We start from the raw sequence: 14,669 nt of genomic DNA, 5'->3' as shown, positions 1-14,669 counted from the left end.
AAACAAAATAATCTGCAAAAACCTAGCATGTCAATTCATTGCAGCAGAATCTCTCCATTAAAATTGGACAGAATCTGAGCCTTTGGAGCTCTGGCTTGTACATGGGTTGCACTAGCTGACACCCAGCAATGATGAGCTTGGGATACAGTTGTGAGAAATTCTACACGCTCATCACCTACAACTTTGACACATCCATATTGTTGTGCAAAGCTTAAAATTGATGTCATTTTTGCAGGGAAGTGTCAGTCGCCAAATGATTAATGACAACATTTCCCAGCAACAGTGGATCACAGAGTGGCAACTCAGCAGTAAAATGCCATGTTAGCAGATGAATTGATCCTCCAGCTTGCTGGAAGTCAAAGGGGAAAATTAAAGTATTTCCTCTTTGCTGAAAATTTACTCCTTCCAATAATATCCTTAAATTATCCTAGTTACGATCTGCAGGCATTAGTCATTCTCTGTCTCCTCCTATTACAGTAAATGGCTACAGTTTATGCGTGTGCCTAGACAGTGAACAGTATTAAGATTTTGGACCATGAAAGCATTGCATCCAATTCCACACTTAAGCATATTCTAAAAGGGATCAATGAATAACAATAAGAATGCCTAATTTTCAGCTTTAATGTTAGCCCTTTGCTACTGGTTGTGTTCTGTTGGTATACTAGGATTAACCAACAGGAATAGTCCTTTTTCATAGCAGGCGCTAAGGCACCACTGTTAACTTGAAAATAAAAATTCATGATCTTAATGGCAAATAAAACATGTTTATTACAAAAAATGGATGAAGACATATAATGAATTGTAAAGTTTAAGAGAATAATGTAATTATCTGAAAGGACAGCATTTATCTTTTGGGAGAGGGCAGATGTTGAGTTTAGCTGCATTGTTCTTGCATGGAATTGAAATAGACTGATGGGCTGAATGGCCTCAGTTGTGCTGTATCATTCCATGTGATAAATAAATTGTAATATTACAATAAAAATAATATTCATTCTAAAGAATGCATGAAGCAAATTTATTTTGATTTTCATATAAAAAATACTTAATACTGGTAAATTCAAGTTCCAGATAAAAGGATAGGACGAAGGATAAGCCTAGTCCTGACAAAGGATCTTGGCCCAAAACGTCGACTGTACCTCTTCCTAGAGATGCTGCCTGGCCTGCTGCATTCACCAGCAACTTTGATGTGTGTTGGTTAAAAGGATAGGAATTAGATTCTGGTTTGTTTCAGATGTAGGGCTGAAGGGACTTGGGACAGTGGAAGAAGCAGGGATGTTTGTGATCCTGTGGAGCAGGGAGATGCCTTTATGCTTCTCCTGGAATTGCCTGAAGGTTAAACTGCAAAAGGAATGTGAGGAACTTACCTGCGTTAAACAGCTGCAGGGGGTTTCTACAAGCCTGAGTGACATGGGCCCACTGCCTAGCATTGCACACAGGGTGACGTGATTATTAAAGGCACACCTTCAAATTGGATCCAAGAACTAGAAGAACTGTTCCACAATTTAGCTGATGCGCTTCACACGTCTTACGGCAACTCTTCCTCCACTATTTCTGCTACTCCAGGTGATCAGAGTGATAGGAGGTGCCCTACTTAATGCAGACTCTCTCTCTAAAAGATATTCTTAACAAATCAAAAAATAAATTTTGGAGCTGGAAATTCAGGAAGCAATGTTCTTAATTTAAATTTGTACTATAAACTGAGATCGAGTCTTTGACACTTGGTTTAATTTTGTAAACAAAATACTTTGGCATTGAGTGTGTCAGGAGCATCCATTATTTAGAGCTCCCATAAAGCAAACAGGGAGCTTATTGCTTATGTTAACATAAAGAAAATAGAATTTTGGATTCATTTAGTGGGGTAGACCATTGAAATTCTCAGTACTGATTGATTCAGAAGAATATTAGAACTATTTCTGCCGAGAGAGGGAGGAATGTTGTAAGAAGGGGGGGAGCTCTCAAAATTCACTAGTAGTTTAGCAGATGTCGCAACATTCAGTCCTTACCTCCAGGCTTGGTACAGGCTCCAAGTATATTCACCACGTTTAGATGGTGGCCGATGTGGATAAGGATTTTCAGCTCCGACATAAGTGCTTTACACTCGTTGGCAGTAGCCCCCTCTGTTGAAGAGTGAGATTATAGTAAACAAACACTATAAACACAGTGATCTCATCACTTCCAATAACAAACACTCAAAGTTAAACAGAATACCAGGTACATAAAATTTCAAAGAATGCATCAACAGTGTGTGAGGATGCTAACAAATAAACGCTAGAAAGTTGTTACTCATTTTGGTGGTTTTTGATCTCTGTACATGTGACCCCTGAGGTTAGCATGGCCAGGATAGTGAAGGGCTAACCCTTAGCCCAGTGTCAGACCATGCCTGTTTTAGCTGCTCATACTCAGTGATGTGCTTTTTTTATTTTCCCATTCTTTGTGGAAAGGGATTGGAGAGGCCTTACCACATGATACTGAGGAAGTGGTTGCAGTGCCGGGGATGGGGTTGTATCGAATGTCATGGTGTGCATTGGAGCTGGGTAATTCAATCACCTTGTTGCAGAAAGTGCATTATAACAATACAGAAAGTAGTCGATAGTCAGAATTTATCTACAATCTACTTCCACCAGCAACCTGTCCCACAACTACTGCCATTACTTTCCTACTGAAGAACTTCAGCTGTTAGAGAAATCTACAAATGACATTAAGGACATTCCTTGGTTAATTTAGGTCTAATTTTGTCTCCCTGGAGACATCCCATGCCAAACTGGCAAACAAACTGTATCTCTTCCAAAGAAACCTGGTAATGATTGAGACTGAAATCCAAGTTTGGATCTTGTGACACCCCATTGAAAGTTATACCTATAATCTTGTACAACTCACAAGCCTCCAAATGAATACACTCTATTGTGTGAATTTCTGATGAGAAATACCATCAACTAAAATAAACCTCAACACAATAGCTCTTATTTTATGAACTGTGAAATACCGGAATCTGAGATAAATAAGACTTACAACATCTGAAACCACAATACTTAATACTGACTTTTAAAATGAAAGCAGTATACCTAATCCCCTCTGGCTGGAATTTGTTTGGTACTTGTTAAGGTACAGTAGATTAAATAGACAATTTTTAAGGGGCCAACAAGTATCTTGTTTGAGAATCTATTCCTGGTAAATTCAGCAGTGCATGAACCCATCATCTTGTCACATTACCACGTGGCCTTATACAAAATGAAGACCTTTCCTCCACATGCATCACCATAGCAAAACAGGCAAAGAAAATTAGGTGAGCCTGGGACTAGGTGTTAGTCCATGGGTTGGCAGGGAACAGAGGCCCGTGGATGACACGGCAGGGCAGTGATCAGCACAGGAGTGTTGAGGAGGGTTGACTGCGTGGGTCAATTAGGTTGGGGGGGGTGGAATGGTGAAGGGTAAGTTTCGGTATTGTCATTGGATGTTAGTGCAAGATAAAGTAATCAATGACTTCAATAGCTGGGGGTGGTGGGTTTCTGGTCAATTAAAGGATTGATTGTCAAGAGAGCAGATTTTGCAGTGTAGAAGTGCTGGGTAATGACCTGCTGAACAAGTAACCCTCAAATACCATTACCAAAATTATGAGAAGGATGTGATTGCATTAGAAGGAGTGTAGAGGAGATTTGTCAGGAAGCTGCCTAGCTTGAAGAACTTTGGTTCGGGGAGAAATTGGACAGGCCTGCCTCGTTTTCTCTGGAGCAAAGGAGGCTGAGGGGTGACCTTATAGAAGTATATATGATTATGAGAGGCATGGATAAAGTCGATAGATAAAACATTAAAGGGGACCTGAGGTCTATGTATTTTCTAAACACAGAAGGTACCCAATAGCTTCAAACTTGCTGACAGAGATATAGGGCAATCAAATACAGTTAATATGTTCAAGATGTGTTTAGATAAACACTTATATAGGCAAGGCATAGAAGAACATTGTTCTACTTAGAAGGTTGCAAAGATTCGGCATGCCTTCTAAAACTTTGACAAACTTCTATAAATGCATGGTGTACTAAATGTATGCCTCGTGGCCTGGTATGGAAATACGAATGCCCTTGAATGGAAAAGCCTGCAGAAAGTAATGGATACAGATCGGTCCATCACAGGTAAATTCCCTCTCCCCTTACCACCACTGAGCACATTACAAAGAGCGCTGTCACAGGAAAGCAGCATTCACCATCAAGGACTTCAGTCTTCCAGGCCATGTTTCCTTCTTGTTCTTGCCATTGGGAAAGAGGCACAGGAGCCTTAGGTCCCACACCACCAGGTTCAGGAACAGTTATTTTCACTCGCCCGTCAAGCTCCTGAACCGGAGTGGATAACTTCGCACACCCCAGTACTGAACTGTTCCCACAACCTATGTACTCACTCGACAACTCATGTTCTCGGTACTTATTTATTTATTTATTAATTATTTTATTTTCTCCCTTTTTTTGTATTTGCACAATTTGTTGTCTTTTGCACATTGGTTGTTTGTCCATCTTTGTGTGCAGTTTTTCATTAATTTTATCGTGTTTCTTTGAATTTACTGTGAATGCCTTCAAGAAAACGAATCTCAGGGTGATATATGGTGACGCATATGCACTTTGGTAATAAACTTACTTCGAAGCTTGAAATTTCAAATTACAGGAAAATGGGAATTGTGTAGATGGGTATGTGTGTGATGGACTGGAAGGCCTCTTCTTGTGGAGTATGATTCTAAAATGGACTGAAAGTTCACTTCATCATAGACTGTGGGATTATACTTGGTTGGAAAAATGAAACGGCAACTTTGCTTCAAAAGTATTTTTGGGCCACAGATCTCCTGGCTATGCTGAGGATGTGAAAGGTGCAATACAAATATCAGATTACTTCTAATTTTAGCCATACAGATAAGTAAGCTTTAAATTTTATACCCATATGGTGACATGTTAGGTGATCTGGTTTGGAGCAGAGACAACTAGGGCTTTAATCCTCCAGTGTGTGCAATGGACAACACAGATAAAGTTTATGTTCCTAACTCTGAAAGCAACATCAATCACTGCTGGGGGCAGGAAATAATTTTGGCACAAGGAAGTGTCTTGGGGTAATCAATAGATCCTTGTTACTGAGATAAAACAGACGACTCATCTGCTTTTTTAGCCAGAGTGGCCAACTTCCAGTACATTTCATTTTGAAGAATTACTTGTTTCAACTTTCTACCATTTCTTTTGCAAAGTCAGGATTGCTAAGCATTATAGTTAATATTTAAGTAGTTATAAAACTAAGAAATTGTGTATGAGGGGTGGTGTGGCGGCTCCATTGCCAGGTAAATTTGGAGCTGAAATCAATATTAGGAGAATCAAAGATTAGTCAGTATTGACAGGAAAGTGACTTTAGGATAAAAGTGATGTAGGAGAAGGCATAGCAATGGAATAGCCAACACTCCTTTCTAGTTCTTATAGAATGTTAGGGAAGATTTCTGGTCAATACTTCATTCATACACTGAACAAAAATCTCGGTTAATGGTAGGGATCCATGACATAAAAAAGGTTGGGAACCCCTGCTGTCAAAGAATGTATGTAATGGGAGTATAACTGGATAGGTGCAGAGTTATTTCTTTGGTTGTCCATTGGGAGCAGAAGTAAAATGCGGCAAAAAAAAATAATTTCACTTCTTTGCATTCCCTGCTGAAGTTTAATTTCATTCAATTCCAAGTCTCTAGAGTAAAAAATAAATGAATTGCTTAGTTCTATAAAGAAGCTCTGAATGACGAAAATATTTTAAAAAAGCATGCCACCCAGTTTTAAGTCCCACTGTAGATTTCGACAAGGTGAAAACAGCATTCCTTAACATTTGGGGCTGCAGGTTATGTCTGATTTGTAGCTTAACATTCTAGAATGACTCTAAACTCTTACAACAGATGTTGTCTCTGTATTTAATGCAGAGTAAAAATTAATTGACATTGTGTGTGTATAAATATATGTATATAGTGGCTACTTGGCAAATTAGTTGAGAAGAGTGCATTGTTCGGCTGGAAGCTACAATAACATGACCATTTAAATACCTAGAAAATATTGGAACTGCCTATAATTAGCAGCTAATTTTAATAACTGCTGTGCCTCCACAAAATAACAATTTGCTGAGGTGCAGGAACATACCTTTCAGCATTTTTACAGCCACAGTTTTACAAGTTGATGACTTATCGATCCCAAAAGCAGATGCCTCCACCACTTTGCCAAATGCCCCAAGTCCCAGTGTTTTGCCTGTGGTTAGGCATAGAAATAGAGTCAGTTAACAAGAGTCTTTTTGGATTTGCCTGAACAAAATGGCACAATTCAGCACAAACTGTCAGATAATAATTAAAATGAATTAAACTCTGCACAATGGTGGCCTGATTCCAAAACAAAATAGACAATATTAGTTCCTTTACAGGTTTAGCTGAATAACACAGTCCACACGTTGTCATCTTCTGAAGAGGAGGCCAAGGAATGAGGGTGAAGTATTATGGATTTTACCCAGAACAGACACTGGATACTTGCTCAGGGTTTGGGGCTGAGCTTCACAAACATCAGGATAGAATTCAGCCTCCTGGAGAAGCAATTGCCAGGGGGCCAGTAGGCTTTATTATAAGACCATAAGATACAGAAGGAGAATTAGACCATTCACCCTATTGAGCCTATGCAGCAATTCTACCATGACTGAATTATTATTTCTCTCGACCCCATTCTCCCTGCAATCTTTGATGCCCTTAGAGAATCCTGCATGAGGACTCCCAAGCCCCTTTGCACCACTGATTTCTAAATTTGCTGCATTTAAAAAAGTAGCCTATGCCTTTATTTCATTTACCAAAGTGCATTCCATACACTTCCCGACACTATATTCCATCTACCACTTCTTTGCCCATTCTCTTAATCTGTCCAAGTCTTTCTGCAGACTCTATGCTTCCTCAACACTAACTGCCCCTCCACCTATTTTTGCATTGCTCACAAATTCAGCCACAAAACCATCAATTCCATCATCCAAATCAGTGTCATATAATGTGTCCCTGTGAAACACAGCTAGTCACTCGTTGTTAAGCAAGGGGGAATCTCAAAGAGAGATGGTGAGAAAGAGCAAAGACCATATCCAAATAGTAGGAAGGAGCAGCTGTAGAACAATGGTTAAATTACTGAATGAGCAATCCTGAGACGTGGACTAACATTCCAGAGAAACTCCCACAAAATGCTGGAAGGACTCGGATAGTCAGACAATATCTATGGAGGGAAATGAAAAGTCAACGTTTCGGGCTGAGACCCTTCATCAGGACTGGTGATTGTTGGAAAAACTCGTTTCATTCTCCAATTGTCCCAGGTAGGAGCTTTACCAGGTTCGTTCCGGTCAATGTGATTCCAGACCCACAACATTATGGTCGACTGTTATATGCCCTCTGAAATGATCTAGTAATTTATATCATAATTCTACTTTGCTGCTGCACATTTCAGAAAGTCAGTTCACTACCACTCAGGGATAGACAAATCAGCCCAGGCCTTGTTAGCCTTAAACTAAAAGGGCAGATGAGTTCCAGCAAGTAATGGATGGGTGATAGATTATAGGTAGAAGGAAGCAAACAATATGGTAACATTTCAGAACTTGGGAAGGGCTGTGTTAATGGAGAAAGTTTTAGATCCAACCGATGAATGTTTTGAAGGAGAGAGTATAAAACTAAAGACATCATAAGAAACAACGAAGAATACACTTTAATTTAATTTATATTTTTACCGTCCCTTCTAGAGTGCGCTCTCTTTAAATGTGTTACACTTACCAAGCTTGAGCCTGTCTCTGGGAAACTCCCACTTTGTGCTATCATACTGGAAGTGCTCACACTGCTCATCTAGTGGTACCTCATCTGGATCCATTATAATTGACAGATACCCAGTTTTAACATCCGTGCTGCGTGGCTGCAAGAAATAATGGGCTGTTGTCAGTTCATATCACCAAAGTGTTGCCTGAATAGCTCTTGTGATTTAATGGCTAAAAGAATCAACTAGCTTATTAAGCAGGTAAAACAGAGCAGGGAAGTGTTACCTCTACCCTGTACTAAGATAGCTAATTTACACCAGGCTAATAGAGGGGTGACTAAACCCTCCCATGACGTGTCTGACTGGCTAAGGTATTTTAAAAAAGCCCCAGTTTTTGACACACATAAACCAGTGAGTACAAGATTGTCACAACTATTTCTCTTCAATGTTTCAGCTGCCTTTCAGACAAAGTTATAGTGGAATTAAAACATGTAGGGTTAGGAACAGTCTAAGAAATGCCCCTTTGACTTTGTGCTGTAAAGAGTGGAAAACATGTTTTTGATACCACGTTGATAAGTTGACACCTTACACTGACATGCAAGGAGCAGGAATATATTTCATGATGCCTGCCAAAGTAATGCCACATGTCAGGGACTCGTCAATGGAGGGATGTCCTCAGAAGACATGGATATGAGAGCAAGGATCTTTTCATGAGAGGTATGAGAATTTTTTCATATTACTTTCATTTCACAAGTGCTGCTAAAATGCAATGCTGTGCACATTTATTAATGCCAATTTCTTGCCTCCTCATTCTTGTTAGAGGTTGTCAGGTCTGCCAGGAATATTGTGCTTTTTTTTTAAAAATTCATGAGCATGGTACACCCCTGGGGTGACTGATTAATCAGATAGGCTTAAAAGGCAAACTTCATCACCAAAGCAAAATATTGATGTCATTAACTCAAGAGGTTCTGCAGATGCTGGAAATCCAGAGCAATACGCACAAAATTCTGGAGGAACTCAGCAGGTCAGGCAGATCTATGCAGGGGAATAAACTGTTGACGTTTTGGGCCAAGACCCTTCAACAGGACAATGTCTTGGTGTGAAACATTGATTGTTTGTCCCTCTTCAGATATGCTGCCTGACTTGTTGGGTTCCTCCTACATTTTCTGTGCTTTGCTTTTGTAATCAGTGATGGACAGTAAACATATGATACCTGAAGTATTCCAGCAACCCACAGAAAGATCAAACTTGCAACCATGTGCCAGCTGGTGCAACTCTGGATATTCCACAGTACTTTAGAGACAATTTGTACTTTTTAAAATGTTGGCATTAGGAAGCACAGAACAAAAGCAGAATATCACAGATGCTATAAATTTGAAATGAAAACAAAAAATGTTGCAACTCAAGCAGCAGTTATGCAAAACCAAGTACTATAAGATATGAAAGAACATTAACCAGAAACATTAATGTTGTTCTTCCTGGATGCTGCTTGACTTGCTGAGTATTTGCAGTATTTTCTATTTTTATTTTAGAAATTATAGCAGTCAATTTTGCTCAAGTTCTCACAGGCAGCAATGAAACAGATTACTAGATGAGGCTCAATTTCAGATAATGCAGGGGGCTCTTTTCATGGCCCACCTGAAGGCAGCTGCCTAACAAAGAGTTGTATTGATCTCCTAGTTCTGCACTGGTGTATCAGGCTATCACATTCATTTCTGGATTGGCAGTTGAATCTGAGATTAACTGACTCAAACCCATCAATGACTCCTTCACATAAACCACGGAACTTTATTATTTCCAACCACAATGATTTGCTGCTTCACAGTTATGACTGCATTACTGCTCGTGACTAGGGCTGATTTTATACGCAGACCTCTCATGTAAGTATTACATTTATGGAATGTTTGTTTCGATTTTATTGGCAGAAGTAGTTTCAGTTCCACTTTTCCTGAGGGTAGAACGCTGATCAGAGCTTGCACATTATAAACAAACCTGCGATGAATGTAATGGTGACATTTCAGACACAGTGAAGTAGAATTTCTGAGGGGAGGTTGATACTTGATCAGTAACAATGATTCCTCAGTCACATGAATTTTTCAATTTTCCCACGTGTGACATTTCGATCTTTTAACATAAATTTAACATGCAGAAAAGTTGCTCACAAGCTCACCTTCTTGAGTTTCCGAATAAAAAGTGTGAGTGAAAGCCAGAAGAGTGTGGCTGCTACGCCAGTGCACACCAAGATTATCAGCTCCAAGTTGGACTTTTCTTCAGACCCTAAAATGGAAATAAAAAGAAGTTTCAGAAAAAGTTGTCATTTTTCATGGAAAAGGTTTTAATATTCCTGTGGTGTCAGAGGTTGTGTGTTATCCTCTGTTGTGATGAGCGCCGAGGAGATCTAAGGAAACAGCAAAGTTGGAAAGACTCATCTAGCCAGAGAGCAGCTGCAGTTAGAGAAACCGAGCCAAGGTTTCAGGTCCATGATCTTTCCTTGATATCCAATGACCTAAAACATTGCCTCTATTTCTGTCACCACAGATGCAACCAGATGAGCTGCAAAAACAAAAAAGGGAGGTAAAACCACAAAAAACCAGAATATTTATAAAATACATAAAATTGATATAGAATTTTAGGTACAATATTCAGCAGATAAACAAATAGCCCATATTAGCACACATAGCACTGAAGTCAGATCTGCACCCACCCTACTTCCTGTAATTACAGAATTGGTCCTATTAAATATCACATAGTTTGGTCAGAAACTAAGCAGACTTGACTCCACACATCCATGGCTGTTTACTTCAAGGAACTCTCCAGTATGGCTCAGTGATTCTCTACTGACAACTGCTACCAACCCAGAGGAGTCACTTAAATGACTTGTACTTAACAACGTAGTAAGCTTGAATCAACAGACAGTTCTTTACGTCCTTTACCAAGTACATTACAGTTTGGTGGTGATTCTTGGAAATCTCACCTAGAACAGATATGTATGCTGAGATTTCCACTGTTCCCTTCTCATTTGTCGCCTTGCATTTGTATTCTCCTTCGTCATCATGTTCAACTCTCTCAATGATCAAGGTTTTGTTTCCTGATTCCAAAGTTATGCCTGGGTTTAGAAAAGAGGCAACATTTCTGTGTTAATCTTCTTTATTTCGCAACTGAAGTTTTGCTAAAGTGGTAATTACATAGTCAAAAATGAACACTTTATTCTTGGCTAAAGTTTTGTTACCTTGGCAAAGTATAGTATAAATAAAAGTTGAGAGTGAATTACAGAGTTACAGTATTTCCACTTAAGGAAATAAAATAATTACTCAATTATTTGGATAATTGGGCAAATAAGAAAATTTCCCAAGTTCTACCACAGTCCTGAAGAGTCAGTGTTGAGGAAAGCGAGTTTAAAAGAACTGAGCAGGGGCATTCGGCACATTTTTCGTGCCACTGTTCCCAGGAAGACATTAGATTGCACAGAATTAGACACTTGGCAGGAACCAATATAAAAAATGTTGGGTTTAAGTAGAGTGGTCATTGTGTGAGTGGGCCAATTTTGGAATGGGAAGTTGAGGCTTTGTCTCATCAAGGCTTTGGTGAAGAGAGGTGCAGGCCATGGGTGGATTTTTTTCATTATTTATTCTTTCCTTCTTTCTTATTGTAAATTTAGAGCAGTGGATTTACCAAACAGGATATTGGAATGCTCCCCTAGCAGGATGTGGGAAGACAGGGAGACCTCGAGTCTCTCTGATGACTATTCCTGCAAGAAGTGTATCCAGCTGCAGCTTCTAACAGATAGTGTTAAGGAGTTGGAGTTGGAACTGGATGAACTATGGATCATTTGGGAGGCTCAGAGTTTGATTGACTGGACATACAGGGAGGAGATTACACCCGAGGTGCAGGACACAGGTAACTAGGTGACGATCAGGAGGGGTGAAGGTGATAGGCAGCCAGTACGGAATATTCTTGTAGCTGTTCCCCTCAAGAAAAGGTATACTGCTTTGGATACTTTTGGTGGGGTGTGGGGGAGGAAATGACCTAACAGAAGAAAAAACCACAGAGGTTATGTCTCTGGCACTCTTGGTTCTCTTGGTTCAGAAGGGGAGGGGGGAGAAGATGAGATCTGTAGTGATAGGGGGTTTGTTGATTAGTGGAACAGAAAGAAGGTTCTGTGGGCGAGAATGAGATTCCTAGATGGTTTGTTGCCTCCCAGTTGTCAAGGTCAGGGACATTTAGGATTGAGTCCACAGCATTATAGAGTGGGAGGGTGAGCCAGAGATCGTGGTCCACACCAACACCAATGACACGAGTAGGGCGGGTTCAGGGAGTTAGGTGCTGAGGTAAATGACAGGACTCCCAGGTTTGCTACCCATGTCATGTGCTGGTGAGGCCAGAAGAAGGAAGATCATAAGGTTTAACACATGGCTCAGGAGTTGGTGCAGGAGGGAGGGCTTCAGATTTTTGGATCATTGGGCTATCTTCCAGGGATGGTGGGATCTGCACAGAAGAGACAGTTTGCACCTGAACCGGAGGGCACTAATATCCTAGCAGGAAGATTTTCTAGTGCTGCATGGGGGCTGGTTTGAAATGGAGTTGCAGAAGGGTGGTAACCTGAGCACTCAGAACGGATAGTGGAGTGGTTACAGAGAAAGTTGTTGTTAAGTCTACATACAACGTCAGCAATGAAAAGTGGGACTAATGTTCTGAGCTCCATACAGCATTGTGCAAATGTCTTAGGCATGCATACTGTATATAGCTAGGATGCCTAAGACTTTTGCATGGTACCACATTTGGCAATGTGGAGTGGAGGGTGAGTTTGTAAATCCGGAAGGAACAAAGGATATTGGGAATGGTGAGAGTGCTCCACCGTGGGAGAAGCGTGGGACAGGTGGCTGAGAAGGAGAGCACGGGTGCAAACACAACCGGCATTGAGATAAATGATAATGAGTCTTTTGACTCCAAACAATGGTTTCTTGATCATTAATGAATGTCTGTCTGGTGCTACCTACTCCCTTCCCTTTTTCCCAATCATAATTCCCCTCTCCCTGAGCCCTTCCCATACTCAGTCCACAATAGAGACCCACATCAAAATCATGTCTATCCATCACTCACATTTGTCATGAAATTTGTACTATTTTTTGCAGCAGCAGTACAGTGCAATACATAAAATTACTATGGTACTGTGCAAAAGTCTTAGGTACCCTAGCTACAGTATACATACAATATGTGCTAAGACTTTTGTGCGGTAACGGATTCTTCAAAGCAGAGAATATTGTAGGAAAGGTGGATGACCATAGGACATGGATCAACACATGGAATTATGACATCGTAGCCATTAGTGAGACTTGGTTGCAAGAAGGGCAGGACTGGCAGTTCATTGTCCAGGGGTTCAGGTGTTTTAGATGTGATAGAGCTGGAGGAATTAAGGGAGAGGAGAAGCATTACCAGTCAAGGAAAATGTCATGGCAGTACTCAGGCAGGACAGACTGGAGAGCTTGTCTAGTGAGGCATTATGGGTAGAATTGAGGAATAAGAAAGGTATGACCATGTTAATGGGGCCATATTATGGACCACTCAAAGAATCCTTGCGATTTAGAGCAACAAATTTGTAGAGGGATTGGAGACTGGCAAGAAACTTAAGGTTATAATAGTAGGTGATTTTTAACTTTCCACACATTGACTGGGACTTCCAAACTGTAAAAGGGCTGGATGGAAAAGAGTTCCACAAATGTGTTCAGAAAATTTTCCTTAATCAATACATAGAAGTCCCAATGAGAGAACATGGGATATTGGATTTCCTATTAAGGAATGAGACAGGGCAGGTGACAGAAGTTTGTGTAGGAGAATACTTTGCATCTAGTGATCATAATGTCATTAGTTTCAGGGTAATTATGGAAAAGGGTAGGTCTGATCCTTGAGTTGAGATTCTAAATTGAAGAAGGGCCAACTTTGATGGCATCAGAAAGGGTCTAGCAAGTGTGGTTTGGGATAGATTATTTTCTGGCAAAGTTGTACTTAGTAAGTGGGAGGCCTTCAAAAGAGAAATTTTGTTTGTATGTTCCTGTCGGAAAAAAAGGCAAGGATAACAGGTTTATGGAACCTTGGTTTTTGAGACATGTTGAAGCCCTGGTAAGAAAAAAAAGGAGGTGCATAGCAAGTATATGCAGGCAAGAATAAATGAAAGACTTGAGGAGTATGAGAAATGGAAGAGAACACTTAAGAAGGAAATCAGGAGGGCAAAAAGAAGGCATGTGGTTGCTCTAGCAGACAAGGTGAAGACCTAACCTTTTCAACCTTTCTCTATAACTCAGGTCGTCAAGTCCTGGCAGCATCCTTGTAAATTTTCTCTGCACTCTTTCAATCTCATTTACATTTTCCTGAACATACTCCAGGTTAGGCCTCACCAACGTTTTAAACAACTTCCATCAAACATCCCAACTCCTCTACTCAAATAAACTGGCTTAGTATTGCAGAGCTCTCCTTTTCATTAACCCTGTCCATCACCTCGCTTTCTTACTTTTATCTCTTGAGGGCATAATTTGAAATAAAGCAATAGTTAGAAATAAGAATATCCAATGAGAGCACTGCATTTGGATACTAGCACTAACAATCAAGATATTGAGCCTATAACTTGTAACGCTTCAGCAACCCAGCTCTTGCAATACAAGAATGATGAAGATCTGTTTATTTTTTAAGTCTGTAGCTTTCAAGCTTTACGGATATCTGCTTCTTTTCTTTTGAGATAATGGTAGCTGCTTGTGCAGGAAGACATTCTGTTGCTTTATTCAAGTGCCAGTGTTTGTACTTGGACCTTGACAGTGAATAATAAATTAGGTGGTGCTGGATGGATCCAGTGTAACCAGCTCCGATCCTGTTCTCAACCGGTGCCTGCATTTTCTCAACATGTAATTGGCAAAAGGG

At 40.2% G+C, this 14,669-nt stretch overlaps 1 protein-coding gene across 1 annotated transcript in view; it reads right to left on the bottom strand.

Moving 5' to 3' along the window:
- kdrl (kinase insert domain receptor like) overlaps positions 1-14,669 on the bottom strand; it is a 222,878-nt gene that overhangs the window by 49,738 nt on the left and 158,471 nt on the right. The window contains exons 15-19 of the mRNA XM_072270842.1: positions 10,735-10,866; positions 9,931-10,037; positions 7,784-7,919; positions 6,141-6,245; positions 2,004-2,117 (exon numbers count right to left, since the gene is read on the bottom strand). Of these exons, the coding sequence (XP_072126943.1) occupies positions 2,004-2,117; positions 6,141-6,245; positions 7,784-7,919; positions 9,931-10,037; positions 10,735-10,866 (594 nt within the window). The remainder of the gene's footprint in view (positions 1-2,003; positions 2,118-6,140; positions 6,246-7,783; positions 7,920-9,930; positions 10,038-10,734; positions 10,867-14,669) is intronic.

This window comes from Mobula birostris, chromosome 10, assembly GCF_030028105.1.
Source record: "Mobula birostris isolate sMobBir1 chromosome 10, sMobBir1.hap1, whole genome shotgun sequence".
Taxonomy (NCBI): Eukaryota; Metazoa; Chordata; class Chondrichthyes; order Myliobatiformes; family Myliobatidae; genus Mobula; species Mobula birostris.
The sequence above is the reverse complement of the archived record's forward strand: the minus strand, read 5'-3'. Positions and strand labels throughout refer to the sequence as shown.